Consider the following 17,204-nt stretch of genomic DNA (forward strand, 5'->3'; position numbering starts at 1 on the left):
AAATAATATATAATATTTACATACTCATATGCATGTATACATAGATACACATACTTGTGTGTGAACAAAAGAGAGAGATGATTTTAAGCTATTTCAAACTATTTTCAAAAATAAAGACAATCTGATAAGACCCTGCAGATGTCTGGTAAATTCCATAAACTGAGCATTACTGGACAATGTTTCTCCTAGTTAGCTTCAGCTGTCAACTTGATACATCCCAGAATTACCCAAGAGTCCCGACCGAGATTCTGTATGGTCAGAACATCAGTAAATCCGTTGTCAGACAGTCCATCTCAGAAATGACTGCATGAACAAGATCTAAACAATAGCACAACCAATAGGCCGGCTGACACAGAAGAAGGAAATTGTCACACAGTCCCACGTCTAGACAGAACTACAGGCAAAGAATGACAGCTGAGAGGCAGAGAATTATAGCTTTTCCCAGGACTGAGCTCCCTAGTTGGTTCTCCAATAGCAAGTTCTAAAACTACATACACATACAACAAAAATAAACTCAGCAGGTTGTATTCATATATTCCTGCATACATACTGATACATGTATATGTAACAATAATAGAAAGAGGCTATCAGTTTGAGAGTGGGAGGAGCATGAAAGGGGTTAGAGGGAAGAGACCTGTGAGTGGATACAAGGAGGGGCAAAGGGGGGAAGTGATATAATTCCATAAAAAAACAGGCGCTGGTGGCACAGGCCTTTAATCCCAGCACTAGGGAGGGAGGCAGCCGGATCTGTGAGTTCGAGGCCAGCCTGGTCTATAGCGTTAGCTCCAAAATAGCTAGGGCTGTTACACAGAGAAACCCTGTCTCAAAAAAAAAAATAAATAAATAAAAATAAAATTTAAAAAATAAAACAAAAACTCTAAAGGATCAGAACTCAGCCTGGCCTGGTGAAACAGAGCACACAACCTGAAAGAACAACTTCTTAGATATTTAACCCTGAAGGCAGAGTGTGTCCCATGTCACATCCACAAGTCAGAAAGATCTTAGAGACCTCCACGTTGGGCATGCATGTACTATCAAGAAACTTTGGCAAAGAAAGACTTGAGAGTGGAACATAGACTTCCTGGGAGAGGTAGAGGGAAGTGCCCTAATGTTAAAGAAATAACTGTCAGTAGAAACAGGAAGACAGAGGAGGTGCCCACCATGCAATCAGCACTGAATGCGTCCACGTCTACATTCAGTCTCACATATAACAGTGTGCAAACATGCAACTGTCAAGGGACACGACAGAGTCGATGCATGAACTCCATCTTACATAACAGTGTGCAAACGTGGGACTGTCAAGGGACACGGCACAGTTTGTGCATGAACTCCATCTTACCTGCCATAACCCCACCAGGAGGCCAGGATTTAGACAGAATATCCGGACAAGTCTGTCACAGCCAAAGATGGTAGGCTCCCTTAAATGATCCAGATCATACTTTGCAATTAAAGACAGCCACCGTGGCCTTGGAAAACCATGCCAAGAAAGAAGAGAGATTGTGAACATTCCAATATGTCTTTTTGTCAAGTCTTATTCATGTAACTAAAAATGCTTTTGAAGAGCAATTTATACACAGTGACATGCTCAAACCAAGTGACAGAATTATAGAGCCTTGTACAACTGAGAGGCAAATACACCAAGTTTTTCACCCTGCAATGTCTTTCTTTCCCTCACTCTTCCTCTGAGAGAAGATGAGCCTTTTTTCCAAAGTTTTTATAAGGTAGAACTGAGAAACAGTGAAAACTGGAATATGAGAACAGGAATGTAAGCTGAAATCTTGAGTGTTTTCATGAGAGAGTCCAAGAGTCTTAGTCCAAGAGTAAATACTCAGGTATGTGGGAGACGCCTTCAGTATGTTCCACGTTAAGACTTAACATCATCTACAAATACAGTGCAAGGCAGACAACAACATACAGTTCAGGAAGCTGAAAAGGAGCTGAGACCTCACTGGTCAAGCAACAGAGCCAGAGCACTAGGCCAAAGTCCCCAAGGTCCTGAACACAGCATCTGGAATTGACTCAGCACCAGGTACTCAAGACAGCAGGTATAAACACAGATACAGAGCGAAACAAAGCTGGGTCACCCGTGGCACTGTTTCAAACAGAGGCGGGCTGCAAGGCAACAAAGCCAACTGCAGCTCTCACGGGACAGGATTCTAGCACTGTGTTCATAAGGCATTTTTACACTGAAAACAGTAAGTAGGTGGCAGAACTGGCTGGTGAGACTTGTGACATAGGAACTAAAACAGACTCAGCACATGAAGAATATGCCTGGCGGATGACGAACACAGGACCAGTGACACAAGTAGAAGTTCAAGAAAACCCAGGGAACCTTAGCTCCAGCTGACAATGACTTCACAACACCACAGACTAGGTCCCACCATGTGACAACAGCTGCTCAGAGGGAAGGCCGGACAGTCCAGAGAAAGAATGCCATGACCATGACGGCACAGCACACTGAACAGGTGCTCAACAGCCAGCAGCCATCGCTGTTGCCACAGTCAAGACAGAAAGTGGCAGCTAGGTAGAGATGGCAGAAGCCTCTTCCCTCACCTTCAACATACCACAGCTGGGAAACACTCTAAGGGTGGCTAGGAAAATATTCAACAGACTCCAGGGACAAATTAAGTCCTCATTCACCTGAGTTTTACAAGTGATAGCCACTGAGGCCTTGGAGAACATTCATTAGACCACCATTCTCCCAAACTTGGAGGGCACCGGCACAGGGACTGAGAACAGAACACTACAAGAACTGACAGTTGAGAGCTCATCTAGAAAGGTCTGGGCTACAGGGCAAAGATCTGAACACGGCTCCACGAGCACTTGCGATATTCCCAGAAACACTGCACAGCAGAACAAACGCAAGCTTAAGTAAAGGCGCAAAGACACAGACAAAGATCTGTTCTCCTTCATGATGAACGCACTGGCCTACAAACTGTAGAGAGGGACCATCAAAGCAGATCCGTGGAACACACTTTCAGCTCTGCTTACCACTGCCAATCAAAGGCTGGCCCATAGAGTTTAAATGAAAATAAATTACATTCGATTAACTTTCCCCAATGAATTTTAGCATTCATTGCTATGCAGTAACTAGTACTCCTGACCTTGGTGGCAATTTCTGGGAACACTATACTTTTAAGTGAGTTCTATAATTCAACATAACATGATCTGCAATCCATAGTCTTTCAAGGGCATTTTAACTAATGTTAACTAATTTGTATCAGTGCCTACAAACAAAAATCCACGATACACTAAGTAACACCATCCAATCACAACAGTGCATTGTGTGGATTCTGACTGTAAACATGATTTCAGACTGTATACGACTTACCTACTGTATCAGAAAAACTTTAAGTTCAGCATACAAATTTCAGATTTATCCAGATAAAAATATCACTTAAAAAGGTAACTGTGCTGTCAAAATATATCTAGTAATCTAATTAGGAAAATAATCCACGTTTTTACACTGATAATGGTTTCAGAACACAGCAAGCATGGGCAGCAATGAGAGGCCTGAGCACAATCACTAAGCAGCCACAGAGCTGGCACGACAGAGGACCCAACAGCAGGCCCACTGCAGGGAAACCATGATACTAATTTAACATCGTCTCTTCTCATAGGGACAGAGATGAGAGGGAGCCATAAGAATCACGGTAAGCAAAGGCGGTAAGAAAAATCACCATAGAAGACGCTGCTGCAGAGCCAAAGAGGGGACAGGCAGCAGTACAGCCACAGAGAAGGCATCACTACTACACGCTGCAACAGGCCTGCTGGGGACATAAGGATCTACAGCTCCACAGTCCAGTTCTACAAGACCATGGTCACTATGGAGGCGGCTTGTGCTGTGAGCAGGAGTGAGCCATCCCACAGTAGAACCTATGGACTTCACAACTAAGTCTCCTGATCTTCACCTAACAACCATCAGCATCATATCAATGTACGGGTGAGAAGGCGGAGTCAGGTACACATGGCCACACATCTAGTAAATTCAAGAGAAAAACCACACAAAATAAGTGATAATTGTATTTATAAAGTACTTAAACAAAATTAGTATATAATTACTGAAGAATAAGCTAATCTTATATTGTTAAAACAGCTAAAAGTGAAAATGCAGAAAAGCCACACATTTTCTAACAAACTATAAAATAATAGAACTATCTTAAAACTAGACCATCATTTTACTATTATAAGATTCAAGAAATCTTAATTTAGACCTAATGTGAAAAGCCCAGTGTCTTCTGTTCATAGCAATGCAGAATGACAGGAAAGCCTCTGACACACAAGTGAATGGAAATACATGAATGGTATTTTTTGATTACAAAGAAATGCCAATATTTAGGTACCAGGAGTCCTTGTCAATGTGCTGATGAATTAGTACTTACCCATATGGGTCGAAGGTTTTATGCCGATCTGCAAAAACTGGCGTCATACCACACAAATCCAGGGTGGACAACATGGCAAGCTTCGGCCAGTTTTTGCCATACCACACAACAGTGACAGATGTGTCATTGAAGGAAACATCAACGTGCTGCATGATGTGTTCTTTTCCACTTTTCTCTCTCAATATAATTACAAAGCGTAGGCCAAATATTCTAGAGAAAGAAATGATAGCTCCAAGTGCTTTCAAAGAAAGGACTCTATCAACAAACACACATACTTTATATGTATTTCCATAATATCTACTTCCTTAAAGACAAAAGTCAAAATCCTTGGCACACTTCTGACATATTTCACCCACAGCACCCTCTGAACCTTTCTTTCCTCTAGCAAATAATCCCTGTTCCATGACTAGCAGTTCAGACAATGGAAGGGCATCTTCAACACCTACTCAACACCATGAAGCTGTTTCTTCTGTTTATAAAATGTAAGGAAATACCAAAATGTCTCATAAATTTTACACATACACACACAAGATCAGAGACAGCACCCTCTAATATAAACTGCTCACCTAGTCTAGGAATGTAGCTCATGGTATCCACGTCCCCAGCACATGGAAGGCCCTAGTCTAGGAGTGTAGCTCATGATATCCACTTCCCCAGCACATGGAAGGCCCTAGTCTAGGAGTGTAGCTCATGGTATCCACTTCCCCAGCACATGGAAGGCCCTAGTTTCAATCCTTCAGCCTGCAAACTAAGTAAGAACCTTGCACATCGACTGTATGTCTAAAACACCTGGATATGACAACACTGGGTTAGAACCTGGACGATCCTGTGGTTCTGTCCAGGAGCCAGTGAAGCATCCAAGAGCAGCCTACACACCTGAGGACCTCTTTGAATTTCGTAGGAAGACCTGTGTAGGAGTTAACAGGTTTGGCAATTTGGGTTAGTGCTTCTTTCACAGATGAGATTTGCTTTGTAATATACTCTTTCTTCCAGTATCCGCCTTCTTTATCCTCAACTGACAGTAAGCTCACGGATGTGGCTGTCTCCTCCACTGAATGAACTTTCCAGTGGGATCTTTTGGATGCAAATGCAGCTAAGTAGATTCTTCTCCAAATAAGACTGGAAGAAAGAGATAAAGGATAGCAATGTGGAGGCACTGTAGAGCACCTGTAACAATATATTACATTAGAGATGCACAGTAACTTTTCATTTCAAATAGACCAATTCAATGAAGAATTTGCCTGTCTACGTGTGTACAGTGGACCACAGTCTGAAATGACATGTTTTAGATCTACTATCCCCAAAAGCACATAAAAAAGGGAAAATCCTATTTCCAGAGTTAAGTTTAAATTAAGAATTTTATGTTACTTGGGATCATCAAATGTTGTCTTTCTGCTAGATGACTGAAGAGGAGTTCAATCACAGGAAAGTCACAGGTGTACATACGGGTGAATCTGGTCTTACTGTGGGTATGCACGTGTGTAAGCTCTGTACACACTTGCAAAACAATGAGTAAACATAGTCTACATTCATTCTGCTTCCTACCTTTGAATTTTAACAATGAACATGCCTGCCCCAATTTCAAAAGTAAAATAGTGAAAGTAACTAAAATATAACTTTGTTTGTTAAGCTTTCCTGAGCACACATGTCAATTGTTACTTAAGTAATTCACACACATTAACTCATTTACTCCTCCCAATAAATACATGAGGTAGCTACTGTTTTCACCCCCACTGTACAGCAGATCATATAATTGTAGCCAAGACTGGTATATTCAAATATGCATGAATACACACACATTTTAATGATTCAAAAATTATCTATATTCATTCCAAAATTATTGTCAAATGCCATCTAGTAGTTGATGTAGATAAAACATGTACCCTCTCGCATAAGAATTTCTTGTATCTTTTTAAATGAAAAGACAAGAACCTCCCTCCTCTATTAGAGCAGGTGCATGTTCCCGTGGCAAAGTGAAAAGTGTGGAGGACAACCTTCTCTGTTCTGTGAGAACAGAGGGTTTACTATGTTTCCTCACCTAAAGGGCAAACACCAAAGCATCAAAGATATATTAGACTAGTCATTTCAGAACTAGATTATTCATCACTATGACCTGAAGAAACTGTAAAATTCCAAACCACTAAAAGCACTGAGCCATAATCTTCACAGATACAGAGTTAGGAACCCAAAGTCTTACATTTTCCCAGCTGACTGTGCATCTTCTCGCATGGACTAGAGTCCGAGAACCACCATAGAGAATGTTCCCTGCCTGCCATGCTCCAGAATAGAAAACCCTGCACCCTCTCTGTCATTCCCCACACCTTTACCTTCCACATCGAACAACTACATTCCTGCAGGGTCTATATGGAGTCAATATGTGCATGGTCTTTGATGCTGAGTAAGAGAGAACCCTAAAAAGCCAAAAAGTGGGAACAAAATGCTCAGTAGATATTAGGGGCACTCCATCTCTCTCTGTACAAGAGGAAATTCTAGGTACAGGCCAAGCTCACAAAGAAAAATAGAAGCAGTGACTCCTCTTTATTCATAGTTGCCCAAGAGTCTAACTGAGGAGTCTCCCTGGTTCCCAAGCCTCCACATGCTGTGTCTCTCTCTCTTCCCCTCTCTCACTCTTTCCATGTATCAAGTCCATTTGACTGGCAGATATTGGAGGAAAAGCTATGTCAATTTAAAAGTCCCCACACACACTTGTTTTTCTATGGTCTGTATGACTGCCAGGAGAGCACACCATCTGCCCAAGAACTAGGTGAAAAGCTCTGTGAATGAATGAGAGGAATAGGCTTTATCTTCAGTATACACAAAGAATAGCCTGATACTCAGAAATGCAAATGTTTGGAAATACATGACTACATGTAGCATTAGTCACATTATTGTCTAAAACAGGATTAAAATTAATTCTCTTAATTTTTAGCAAATGGCTGTCTACTAATTTTCATGACTTCTATTATCACACAGAACAGACAGACATAGTAGTCTCCTTACTTGTCACTGGCCAAATGATAAAAGCGTTTGTTCACACATCCAGTGCCCAGCAAGCTCACAGCATCCAAGTAGGAAAATATATTCAGCAAGACTTCAGAGGGCATTCTGAGAGAGGAGGGAGAAAATTAAACAAGATAGCAGATACTGAATCTACAAATTACCCAGAATACAACTGGCTATGCATCTCTAGAGAGAGGGCTACTACCATACTCATCTGTTTAATAGGCAAACTCTTCTCTCACACTCGATTAATTTCTTGATTGTAATTTTCTGGTTATTACAGTTCTCATTGCATAGACCAATGAGGAGAGCATAGACACAGCGAACTGACTTTTTCAGTATGTCAGCCACTTCGGTTCAATGACTCTATCATGAAGGTGTCATCCTCTGCTGAAATGCAGGAACTAGAAGATGGAAACACATTCTCGCCATGAATAATGCTGCTAGAATTGGAAACATTAACTGTGTTCACACCTAACCTGCATTTCAGGTTCTCATTCACCAGCCTGCTAAATGTCCTCATAGAGGGACACTAACTGCTTTCTCTCTAGTTCAAGAAAACTTCAGGCTTCATAGAGTCTTCTGAAGGGCTTTATGTCTAAAAGAATGTTATACTTTATTATCGAGATTCCTTCTACTTTCATAGTTGCAGAATTCTACACACACACAAGAACCCAGCAGCATGAGGAAATCAGGAATGGGCCTCCAAGCATCTGCATCAGCACTTAGCTGAAGGGCAAATGAACAGGGCTTTGAAGACTGCTGCAAGAGATGGAAGAAGGAACACATAATAAAGGACTAAGAAAACCCTTTGGGACCAACTTCAAATGGTTTGGTCAGTCTCTACTTGTGACTTTAATAATTAAAATAATTTTATTTATTAATGGAATTCAGTAATCAAACATTTCATAGGGAGATGTTAGTCCTAAAATCCTGAAAATACTAAGAAAAAAAATGTGGATCCTTGGAGAGAGGCAGCTAATTCTTCACATACTTGATCCATGTCACCATGTGAGTGCACCCATTGTTCAAGGCTTCTGCAAGAACAAGCAGCCTCATCTTAGTTAAATCTTCCCTGCCCTGCCCATGAAATCATTAATATTCATAATCAGTGTTAGACACCTTCAATAAGAAATGGTAGAGACAACAAAACTGGGAGTGGGGAGTTTTAAGCCTACTTGACACAAAGGGGGTCACCTGAGGAAGGGCCCTGAATTGAGAAAATGCTTCAGTAATATAGGCAGGCCTGTAGAATATTTTCTTAATTAATGATTGATGGAGAGGTCATAATGGGCTGGACCTCAGTTGTGGGTGGTACCATCCCTGGACACATGGTCCTGGGTTCTATAAGAAAGCAAACTGAGCAAGACAAGGAAGCAATCCAGGAAGCAACACCACCACCCCAACCTCCCACACCCCATACCCTTGCATCCCTTATGGCCTCTGCATCAGGTTCCAGACCAGTTTGAAATGCTGCCTTGGCTTTCTTCAATGGACTAAGATTCCAAACATGTAAGTCAAATCAAGCCTTTCCTTCTGTCATGGTGTTTCATCACAGCAATAGAAAAGTACTAAGGCAGTCACTGTTAGGACTAGCCACTGCATGTCCTTTCATATTTTAAATTCTTCATAAAAGTCTGTGCCTATATTTTTAAATTATTACAATTCAAACTAAGTTGATCATAAAGACATTTCAGAAAGGTATGGAGTAACTGCAGGGATTTAACTGAATAAAATCCCATGCAAGTGAGGCATTGAGTAAGTTCCATCTTTGTAGCCACCAGAACGGAGCATGGGGAGATGTACCTTGATCCCATCTATCCTTCACTGTTCAAAGTCCTTTGAATAAGTGTTCAGCCATAACTGAGACATAACTCCACCCCTCCCAAGGCTCAGGGGACATGCTGGAAGATAGAGAGAAAGAACTGAAGAACAAGAGAATGCAGCAGAGTTCTGTGGCATGCCGTCCTCTGGACATGACACAGCTGTTACTCCAACTCACAGCAGCACTGGTGACCTACACAAGACCTGTGTAACACATTCATATTTACTACTTGACGACTTGTCGCTAAGCTGGACCAACCAATGTTTACACCCACACTGAGCTGCTTTTTATTGGATTCTAATTAATTCACATAATCCCTGGAATGAAGATAAGGAATAACAAAGACAGAAAGGGCATGAGGAAGTGAGACAAACAGAAACAAAGATGGGGACAAGAAGTTCTGCCTTAAGTGAGTGGTCTTTCCTAAGAAACTCAGCTGATTTGTATATGTTCATTTTCAATACTGTGGGGATAGTTTGAATGGGAAATTGTACCCCATAGTCTTAGGTATTTGAATAGTTGGTCCAATCCAGTTGGTGCTGCTATTTGGAGGGGCTTATGAGGTGTGGTCTTGCTGGAGGAAGTGTGTCACCAAACGCAAACTTGGAGAGGCCTTGCCCTACACCCTGTCCCCTCTCTACTTTGTGTCTGCAGTTCAAGATGTGAGCTCTCAGCATGCTGCTCCATGGTCTCTAACTCTCTGGAGCCATAAACAAAATTAACTTTCCTTCTGTAAGTTGCCTTAGACATGGTGTTCTATCAAAAGAACAGACAAGTAACTAATACAGTGACTGAACTACAAACATGTCTTTGCCCATACTGTACACAAGTAATCCACTCCAGTATGTGTGCACTCATCATCCCCACCCTTACCCCACCCCACTTCTTCAGAGAATGCTCACTCCCATCTATCCAACCACCTTGGCCCTGGATTCCCAGCCACGTCCTCAAAGCCTTCAGTCTTCTGTTCGGGCCTCCCTCTTCTCCAGCATCGCATTAGCCTTTGAACCATGCCCAAAATGTCTCACCTTAATATTTACCTACTGGCCCAAGCCCAGCTCTTCCCAAGCTTTCTCTAGCTGCTACACAACCTCTGCAAAACCACTGGCTGCAGAGCTTCCAGGGAAGATAAACAACAAAAGAAAACACCAGCTTGTCTCTACTTACTGTCTCTATGTCCATGCCTCCTCTTCTTTGTTTTTCATAATATAAATACAAAACACAAAACAACTAAAAAGAAGGATTGGCCCTCCCCTCTCATACGTCTTTCCTGGATCCTTGGTTGCTTCTCAATGGCCCAGTATCTCTGGGCTTCCTCATAAGACAAGTTTCTCTCTTCTTGCTCCAAATCCCCCATCACATCCAGGAGAACTAGCACTGGACCTGTGGAGTCTCTGCAAACTCTTATCATCAACAGGACTCTCTCCTGCATCCCCCACTCGCTCTGGAACTCTCCCATCTCCGCAGCAGTACCTTCATCCACACATCTGCCAGAGCTAACAGTCTGTTTACTCCTCACAAAAACAAGGACATCTGGGGCTGGAGAGATGGATGGCTCAGTGGTTAAGAGCATTGCCTGTTCTTCCAAAGGTCCTGAGTTCAATTCCCAGCAACCACATGGTGGCTCACAACCATCTGTAAAGAGGTCTGGTGCCCTCTTCTGGCCTGCAGACATGCACACAGACAGAATATTGTCTACATAATAAATAATAAATAAATAAATAAATAAATAAATAAATAAATAAATAAATAAATAAAACAAGGACATCTATTTTACTTATGAATAATGTCAGTTATACCTCCAAATGTTCCAAACTTGCCTGTCTCACTCTATTCCTCCTCCTGATAGAGAGACAAGGCATGTAAACAAGATATTTTAGAAGTCCAGCTTCTACCCAGGATCATGGGAGCCTATGCCTTTCCCATCACACTAGCTACGTGGTGCCTCTCTTAGAGTAAGTCTGTCTCTGTACCTCTGGGTTCCCACTCTGGTACCCTCTTCTCCAAGGTCTTTAATCTCAACTTTTACTTTCCATCTTCAATGTCACCTCCCCAAGAAAGCCTTTCCTTACCACCTGATTGTATTATTCTACAGTGTGGAATTCATTCATTTCCTTGACAGCATGTACTCCAATTTACAATTTTTCATTAAAAAAAAAAAACTCTCTCACTAGTCTATCAGCTTCTAGAAAATACATGTAAAGGTTCACTGTGTGTCCCCAGCATCAGGAACAGCATCAGATCCAATTCCCAGAATAAAGGGTCTTAAACATAACCGATGTCCTTAATCATCTCTTTTGACTTCTATGTGTAAAAACATACTAAAATAAGTACATTGAAATGTGCATATATAATATGGTACTGTTGGCTGAACCAAGTATGATACAGTATTAAATGTCCAATTGTGAATTGTTTTTGCAATACACAGAGTCTTCAGGCTTTGTATCCTGAATGTCTCTTCATGAAAATACCAACATTACAGGGCTTCAAGCGATGCTAATTACATCAATGTATCCCACTATGGTATTGCAACACATATCTATAGGCATGTTAATATTAGTTCACATTTTTTTTAAAAGATTGAATGAATTTTGGTTCCAATGGTCACAGTATAAATCTCACAAGGACAAAGAGTTCCAAACCACTGATCTAAAAAAAAAAAAAACAAAGAAAAAAAAATTCCATAGGCTGTACAACTTCAGAAAAAAACATGATCTTCTTTTGGCTTTCCACCGGTTCTTATCTACCAAGAAGTGAATAATTAAGAAGAACAATTTAATAGAAGGAAAATTCAGTGTACTTGTCACCTTTAGAAGTTTAGTTTCATAAAACTAGTCTAATAAGGATAATGGTGACAGGCTCATGACTCATGTCAAACTCTGTGTTGTACATTCTTCCTACACAATCCTATTCTTAGAAAGCTCAAAATAGCAGCTTGGTATAGCTGCACTATAATTTTCTCTAAAACCCCATGCTTAAAGTCCACTGCCCATGAGAAGCAGGCTACGTACCTGTCTAGGGATACAAAACAGATGGAGGACTTCTCATTGTGCTGGCCATGCCTGGTACACTGCCTCACCACAGGTGAGCCTCTAGCAAACTTAACTCCAAAACCCTTTCTGAAAGTAAAAGTGAGAAACTCAAGTTATATAATAATTACCAAATGAGGTGAGTTATCTGCTCCCCTTAGCAAAATTCTGAAGGATCAATAGACTCCAAACATTATTCAATGCAAAACTTCATCTCTGAAAATAAAGAGGGGGGAAGGGGAGAAAAGAATGGAGGGGAACAGAAGGGAGGGGCCAAATCAAGTGTGTGGTAAGTTAATAAAGCTAATATCTGCACTTTACAGTGCAGTACTGGTGTTCATTACAGACAGACAGCCCGTCATCAGGGCATCCCCGAATGGATGGAGGGGAACAAAGGGAAAAGGAGAAACATGCTGTCCTGTTTCATTTCACAAATGCTCTAACCCGGAAACAATTTAGAGGAGAAAAGGGCACGTTACAGGCTATAGTCCATCAGTATGACCAAGGAACTTAGAGGAGCTTGAGAAGCACAACCCATGAGCACTGATGCTGGGAGCTCACTCACAAGCTCAGCTTAACTGGCTTTCTATACCCCAGGATCATATGTGCCCAATGAATGGTGATGCCCACAGTGGGCTGGCCCTCCTCCATCATTAACAACACAATCACTCACAGCCATGCCCTGAGGCCAATCTGATCTGGGCAGTTCCCAACTGAGATTCCCTTCTCAGGTAGTTTTGGGCTGTGCCAAGCATACAATTAAATCTATCTAAAACAGATATATTCAGAGGCCACTTTCAATAATATAACAGAAACCTACTGAAGGTAGAATCCATAGATTTTTTATAACTTCCTACCTGTGAGCTAGATCTGTCAAGGCAACCTACAACTTTGTTGATCTTCAAAGCAGTTTCTAAGGATAGCATTGACTATCCTTTAGTTAACCTTTGGTTTAACATCTTCAGTTAGGCAGAGAAGTCCCTCTATACTAAAGTTTCCCACATTTTAACACCTTATAGTCAATAAATTATATTTTAATTGGCTATCTTTTTAGAGATACATAAAACAATGCATCTTATAACTAACAGCTTTTTAGATATGATGACATAAATATAGTCTTTCAAAGTTCCTAAAACAAGTCTGAATTGGGTAAGTCCTCAACTGATGCTCGCTAGCAGACTGGAGGAGATCTGAAACAACAGGAAGTCACAGTCCACAGATCCCATTTTTAGGAAGTAGCCCCGCTGAGTGCTCTTAATGAATATTTCATTTTTCTTGGAAATCCCTAGAAGCTACTTCTTTGAGCAATGTACAACATAAACACATCAGTTGCTGATACACCCCCACACCCTGCGTGCTATTTAAGGTACAATATAGAGTACATATTACCCACTTCTCATTCAACAATGCCTAATCACCTTCAGGACCAACCTGGTTCCCAAGACACATTTAGATTAACATCTAAACACATTTTTTAAAGTCAGAATTCCATTTCTGGAAATATGCTTTAACTCAAGAAAATGTGCTCTCCCAATAGTTCTCCCAAAAAATGTCCAGCTCAGAGCACCAAGGCTAAATTCACTTGCTGAGCAAACCTCATGAAAAGAACAGTTATCTCTTTTCTGAGTGTGTGTGCAAAACCTGTAGTTAATGTGTATTATGGCATCCTCACAATCAAGCTGTTCACTCTCCCTAAACAATTAAGTAATGATTAGGCAGGTAGGTACTTCCTGGCACCAGTTATTGAGAAAAGAAAAAGGTACCAAAGGCTTTTCCCTAATCTGATACCAAACAGATATGCCTGTCTTTGACTACAGTATTTACTACAGCTTATTTACCAGTTTATTCTTCAGATACATCTTAATGGCATATTCTGTACAAAGAAATGTATTAAATGCTTTAAAACTTACTGCATCCTATATTTATAAGAAAAGCAAGAGTATTTTATTACAGACATGGTTTTTAATACTTTTCTTAAAACAGTGCGACTCCTTTCTAATGGCTTTCTTCTATCTGCCTTTTAAAAAGACCCCCTTGCTGAACATTGGTGCAATCCTTTGATCCTGGCACTCTGGAGGCAGAGGCAGGCGGATCTCTGAGGGTTCAAGGACAGCCTGGTCTACAGGACGGCCTGAGCTATACAGACACACCCTTTCTCAAAAAAAAAAAAAAAAAAAACAAACTCAAAAAAGATCCCTTCCTCTCGTTTCATAGAAAAGACAACCAAGTCTCCGACTAGATTCCCAAGATTCTCCTGACAACCATTTTGGAGTTCTTTTTACCATTTCAAATATTTATCGATTTAATTTTGGCATGACTGAAAAGCACAACTCCATTTCTTCCTGAAAATGACTTGGCATTCTAAATGGCCCAGTCCACTAAACAATCGGTGAACTGAACACATATCTTCAAGCAGCTCTATGTCAAACCCACTGTTTAGTTTGGAGGCATTTTTCAAGTGCACAAAGAAAAGGTCAGAGAAGAGAATGACAATTGGATTAGCAATAAATACATCTCAAGCGAACATTTTTCCTGAGAGCTTAGAAAAGTGCAAGACATTTGTAAAAATAATTTTAAATTGTTAGTGTGAAATAAGTCAGACTAGATATAAATTAACTAAACTTGACATGCATTCTGTTGTATTTGTTATAGTACATAATATTTATAAATGTTAATTCTTGTTGTAGCTGTGGCTATCCTGGAACTCACTCTGTATACCACGCTGATCTTGAACTTGGAGATCCAGCTGCTTCTGCCTCAAGAGTGTTGGGATTAAAGGCGTGCACCACAACAGGGCTAATAACTGCCTTCTCAAAGCATAGTCAAATTCACAGGCAGGTGTGGGAGCAGGTTCCCACACCATGAGAGGTACTTTATCAGAAGGCTCACCCAGCTTAAAAAGAAATCAAAGACTCTGACAACATTCTTCCTGCCCACCCATGCAGACCACTATTAAAGAGTAAATTGAGGAATAGAAAAAAAATTAACTTAAACTCCAACCTTCCAGCTTAAAGGCCCAGTCTTTCTCATCTTTTTGCAAACAATGTCACCATTCTGTCACAAACCTGATTTGTCCAGCATCTTGAGAACTCATTCAAGAACTATTATAACAACACCATCTTTCTGAAATGGTCGACATAGGGACATAGGAAGGACAAAGGACAGGGCCCTGGAGTTGGGGTCAAGGGACCTAAGTAGTTGACATAAGCCATTGGCAGGTTGTTTGTGCCTACACGGATACCTGGGTGCTTCAGAAGCATGCACTCGACTGCTGCCTCTATACATCAAGAAGCCTCAGGAATAAAATGAAAATCCTCAAGATGTAAATACTTGCCAGGCGTGGGGGCACACATTTCTAATCCCAGCACTTGGGAGGTGGAGGCAGGCGGCTCTCAGTGAGTCGGGACAGCTAGGGCTACATAGAGAGATCCTTTCTCAGAAGAAAAGCAAATTCTTAGCATCATCCTTCCCCAGTGATCTAACTGGAGTGATGGTACAGTGCTAGAAACAGCCCACAAGGAAGCAAGTTAACTAAGGTACTTATTTGGGTGAATAAAGATTTCAGAGCCTTTCCCCCATGTGTTAACACTGTTCTCTCTCACTAGGAGAAAGGAACATCCTCTGGTTTAGAGGCACTCCTTGAGAGAAACAGAAAACCAACCTTGAGGACAGAACAGTCATCGTGCAGGCTCGTACACTTACTAGAAACGCAGCAAACTACAACAGGGCTGCATAACAAGATGTGGCCGTCTAGAAAACCTCTTGGCTTGGTGGGAGAGGTGCACAAAAACGCCAAGGAAAGCCTCGAGACCGTCCCGATGGCAAGAAACACCTCCTTAGCACTGGGTTTCGATGGATCCATTCTACTCCATGTTTCAGGGCCATAGAAAACGCTGATTCTCATTCTGAAATCGATAAAACGCAGGTCTTCACCTGTCTTCGCACGTGCGCTGCCGCAGGCTTCCAGGTGTTGGAAGTCACCACAGAGCCTAAGCACGGGGCAAACCAATGAACGGATGGAAGGCTTAGTAATACCTGTTACCTCCTTAGAAAGCACCTCTACTTGTGTCCTAACTTGAGGTACCCTAAGTTTCCAGGATGGAGAGGTTTCCTTTTGTCGTTCTTACTGTTTCCCGCGTTAAAAAAAATTAAAACAAGAAACAGCAGTCACATGCCAGAATGGGACCAATGAAAATATTCTGGATGGGATTCCGAAGGGAGAACCACCCACGTGCCCCGAGCATCACCTGTACGCGGAGCACCCCGCGGCCGCCCCCGCGCTGTCCCGGGCAGGGCCATCACCGTGCAGGGACCCGCGCAGCGCCTGAGGTCCGAAACCTCCCGACCGCGGCATCCTGCCGCGTCCGGTCGCCATGGAGACACAGTGCCTAAGCGAGGCACCGCCCCTCGCGCGTGCGCACGAGGGCGGCCAGGCTCGCGCGGACGTGGGTCGAGTTTCCCTATGGACAGCTCCGCCTTTGCGTCCCGAACGGCGTCCGGGCGCTTCCGGGTCGGCGTTTAGCCGCCCCCGTCATGCCGATGAGGGTTCGCCGGTCACAGCGCGGGGCCATTGGCCTGTGGCCCTGTTCACCTACGTTTGTCAGCTGATTTGTAGAGAGCAAACGGACATGCTGAAATTGTCACTTTCTCATAATTATGGCAAACCCATGACACGGACTTCTCAGTTGACAGTCCTCTGTAGAGAGGCCATGAGAAGACTCAATTCACAACCCCGTCGGAATCTGCAAGTTCCAGAAAAAAATAAGCAGATGTTAACATCCCCGTCTCTGCCTGCCGTAAGGACACTGAGCTCAAGCACAGGCATCCGCGCAGAGGCGTCTGGGAGTACCTCCTGGACTGAGGCTTTCTCCGTGCATTGTGGGACATGTAGTCCCTCCTGCCTTCCCTTCTCTGGTTACACAGGAAAAAGTGAAGTCCTTAAACTGCGATTCCCAGGGCTCATGGGGT

At 42.2% G+C, this 17,204-nt stretch overlaps 1 protein-coding gene across 11 annotated transcripts in view; it reads right to left on the reverse strand.

The window, feature by feature from the left end:
• Fbxo15 (F-box protein 15) overlaps positions 1-17,204 on the reverse strand; it is an 80,357-nt gene that overhangs the window by 25,115 nt on the left and 38,038 nt on the right. For 3 of the 11 annotated variants that reach the window (XM_050120284.1, XM_050120285.1, XM_050120279.1), the window contains 4 exons: positions 7,383-7,487; positions 5,259-5,501; positions 4,383-4,592; positions 1,340-1,466 (listed from right to left, as the gene is read on the reverse strand). In XM_050120284.1, coding sequence (XP_049976241.1) covers positions 1,340-1,466; positions 4,383-4,592; positions 5,259-5,501; positions 7,383-7,486 — 684 coding nt within the window. In that variant the 5' untranslated portion in view covers position 7,487. Of the gene's footprint in view, positions 1-1,339; positions 1,467-4,382; positions 4,593-5,258; positions 5,502-7,382; positions 7,488-12,218; positions 12,327-15,938; positions 16,226-16,483; positions 17,057-17,204 lie in introns of those variants that run through there. The other 8 variants (XM_050120276.1, XM_050120286.1, XM_050120282.1 and 5 more) reach the window with 7 other exon arrangements.

The sequence above is a fragment of the Alexandromys fortis genome, unplaced genomic scaffold (genome assembly GCF_014885135.2).
Source record: "Alexandromys fortis isolate MF-2015 unplaced genomic scaffold, M_Fortis_MF-2015_v1.1 scaffold_179, whole genome shotgun sequence".
In the NCBI taxonomy this organism is placed as follows: domain Eukaryota; kingdom Metazoa; phylum Chordata; class Mammalia; order Rodentia; family Cricetidae; genus Alexandromys; species Alexandromys fortis.